The sequence below is a fragment of the Sinocyclocheilus anshuiensis genome, unplaced genomic scaffold (assembly GCF_001515605.1).
Source record: "Sinocyclocheilus anshuiensis isolate Anshui unplaced genomic scaffold, SAMN03320099.WGS_v1.1 scaffold182, whole genome shotgun sequence".
Classification (NCBI taxonomy): Eukaryota; Metazoa; Chordata; class Actinopteri; order Cypriniformes; family Cyprinidae; genus Sinocyclocheilus; species Sinocyclocheilus anshuiensis.
Genome location: NW_015547632.1, coordinates 315,491 through 318,825, shown reverse-complemented (window position 1 = coordinate 318,825; position 3,335 = coordinate 315,491). Strand labels below are relative to the sequence as shown.

At 34.5% G+C, this 3,335-nt stretch overlaps 1 protein-coding gene across 1 annotated transcript in view; it reads right to left on the bottom strand.

The window, feature by feature from the left end:
• Positions 1-2,673: 2,673 nt before the first annotated feature.
• The window catches only part of becn1 (beclin 1, autophagy related), a 105,952-nt gene continuing 105,290 nt past the window's right edge, over positions 2,674-3,335 (bottom strand). The window contains exon 9 of the mRNA XM_016503903.1: positions 2,674-3,002. Within this exon, the coding sequence (XP_016359389.1) occupies positions 2,834-3,002 (169 nt within the window). The 3' untranslated portion in view covers positions 2,674-2,833. The remainder of the gene's footprint in view (positions 3,003-3,335) is intronic.

The window sequence follows — 3,335 nt, the reverse complement described above, 5'->3', positions numbered from 1 at the left end:
ACATTTTGATTGTAGGAACATTTCTTGGTCCTACGCCTTCCACAGAATATATAAATACATATAAATACATTTAGAACACTTAACTTAATGATTGCTATCAGGATGTTAAGAGACTTTCAACCAGCATAACAAAAAATATTTCTGAAGAGTTACCTTTTGCATCTTTAAGTAAAAAGACAGGCTTTATGTGTAGTAAGATTACACTCACATTAGTCTACTTTGCCCAATGCCCGTTATAGATCAACTATGATCTATAAAGGTGCAAGATGCATTTACTTACACATATTTGATAATCAAAATATTTCATGATATAGTTAACATGTTTGGGATTATTTCAAATAAAAAAGGAAAAATTTAATAAAACATAAGACCCCCCCACATTCACTCCTGCACCCTCAAAAATAAGTGCATTTCTGAATCTAAAAACTATATTTTCAACTTTTTCATTTTGTTTGGTAAATTTTTTATACATACACTGAACAAAATTATAAACGCAACACTTTTGTTTTTGCCCCCATTTTTCATGAGCTGAACTCAAAGATCTAAGACTTTTTCTATGTACACAAAAGGCCTATTTCTCTCTAATATTCTTGACAAGTCTAAATCTGTGTCAGTGAGCGCAAAAACAAAAGTGTTGCGTTTATAATTTTGTTCAGTGTAAATAAAAATGTATGGGCTCACTTCCTACTCTGCCACACTTTTTGATTGAGGTAGACTCACTGCTCATCTTTTTGTTTAACTAGCAATAAAAATGTAATAGGATTCTGAAGATATACGAAAAATTAATTTCTTGTGACTGAATAAGTTCAGCCTGCTTTCTTATGTTTTTTATTTCAATTTCTAGTTATTATTATGTTTTAAATGTATCTTTACTTATCCTCTTCATATGTATGTAAATAATGATTACTCCCTTCGTTGATTTTATGTTGTTTTTTTTATTGCTTCTTAATGTTTTCCTGGAAGTGTTTGTATATTTAAATTAAAATTTTCATCGGTTTTTGAGTTAAAAAATTTCTATGTAGGCCTAATATGAAAAAAAGCACTTTTCATGACAAAAAGGTGGCAGAGAAGGGACATGTTCGGGGGAACAATACAAACTCCACAAACCTGCGTGACCATATAACAACCTTGGATATTCAGAAATATATCCCCAAAAAAAAGAATTAATTAATAAATTGTCATAATTCCCAATGTATGTATATAATGCCGAAAGTAAGAAAGAAAGAAAAAATAGTTTAGAGCATTTTTAATATAAATAAGCTTCAGTTAAGCTGTGATATCAAACAGGACCACAGGGAGATGCCAAAAGACCACTAAACCTGCTGCCTTGTCCTGACTGTACGTTACTATACGGATCCATTCAAAATATCTAAACCACTGACCAGCGCATAATCTAAAACACCATCAGCCGGCATTCATTATAATACACTCTTGCTTTTAAGCCAAATACACGCTGAAAAGAATAATTTACTGCTATCTGGACGCGAGTCACTATTCTCTCTGCCATCTCTGATGAAATCGTCTGTGCTTACTCTGCATTAGCGCTGTTTTGAACTTATTACTTATTACTAATGCATTCCCTTACTGGATTCTTGAACTTTCCAAGAAGTTTACTGGTATCAAATGACCTACTGGGTAGTGTGCTTTATTGTGTAATTTCTAATCAACCAGACACTGACGCTTTGACTCTGTATCGCCAAAATGTCAGAAGTGCCAGTACGCTAAAGACTAAAATATTGAACTGCCAGTACTGCGTACCGGTGCATACCGGCCCACTTCAAGCACTGCCTATATGTATGTACGAGTGGTTCCTTGCATTATTACAGGAAAATTTCATGTGATTACTGTGCGGCTGCACTGGAGCAGCTCTTGTGCACCGTGCTTTTGAATGAAAGGAAAAAAACCAAACAAACCAAAAAATTAAATAAAAAACCGGAACAATAATAAAAATTACAAATGCAATGAAAATACAGGTATTGGTAATCTGTATCAGTAAGTACCAACAGGAAAAAGTGGTATTGGTGTATCCAGGGTATTTAGATAATTTATGTCTAGAATAGACTACAAGACATTTTTCCCAGATTTTTGCCAAGATTTTTAGTTGCTGAAGATCAGATCCTGTCTGCAGATTTGAGCTGACAGATTTCACGTAGTGAAATGATGGCCACATACTTATTTATTAGCTTCAGACTATGATTCCAACCAGGATATCAAACATGTTTCATATTTTGAACCGTTTTTGATTTGAAGTCATGTAGTGTATTCGAGTTATGTTATGGGTGAAACCATGCTAGAATGGATGAGAAACGATAATTTAATTTGATATAATTATAAAAACGGCCTTATCAGTTCATTAACAGATGCCAAAAAGAATAAAAGGATCATTATCATAAAAGAGTTTAAAACTGCTTGTTATTTTATAGTTACAATGTATAAGTAAACATAAATACCATGAGCAGCCCATTTTCATCTTCCATAAGCCTTTTGTAGTTGAAGTACTTCTAAATCTATACAGTATATATTTTCTTACCTCTGTCATATTACATGGTTGAGTAAGAATAACCATTAAAGTTGCACTTGACTCCTGGGCAGTTCCAGACAAGAAAACATTCAGGAAAAACATCCCACTATCCCCTTCTCACCTCTAATATTCCTAGCTATGCAAATGAAATATACCAAACACAAATTCACATCACTGGTATTTAATGGTGTTTAACAGTTAAACAAAACACACACACAAAGATTTTAATTAGGTAAATTCTCATCTTAGTACTGTGAAGATTTCATGTGGTTTCCTGGTGTCATTGATCAGGTGTCAGAGTCGAGATCAAATCTAACGGTTGTAAAACTGCGAGGAGACCCAGGCCAGACCCCACTTCAGGTTAGTGAGCATGAACTTGAGGGCTTTGGTCCACTGTTCCTCTGAGTTAAACTGAGTCTTAATAGAGTAAGAACCTCCACTGCCACCCGTGTCCTCGATCTTTCCTTTGTCCACATCCATTCTAATTACAGAAGAAAAACAGTGAATCTTCAGTGCAAACACAAATACATGATAAAATCACCAAATATGGTGATAAGATTAAGACAACCCCCCCTTCCAATCCTTCTTATAGTTTCAGGTTTATCCACAGTTATTCGAATGCTAGAAATCAGCTGCTTTTCCAAGTAAAATCCGCCAAATAACGTAGTTACGTTATGATACGTAATATTCAGGGGGTGGGGAGATGGGGGATTCCCCGCTCTATATGTCTCTGCATCGACTGAATTATTTTTTTTATTAATTTATTTTTATTCTCAGTGAATAGGAGTTCAAACACCCACCCGGGTGACACTGC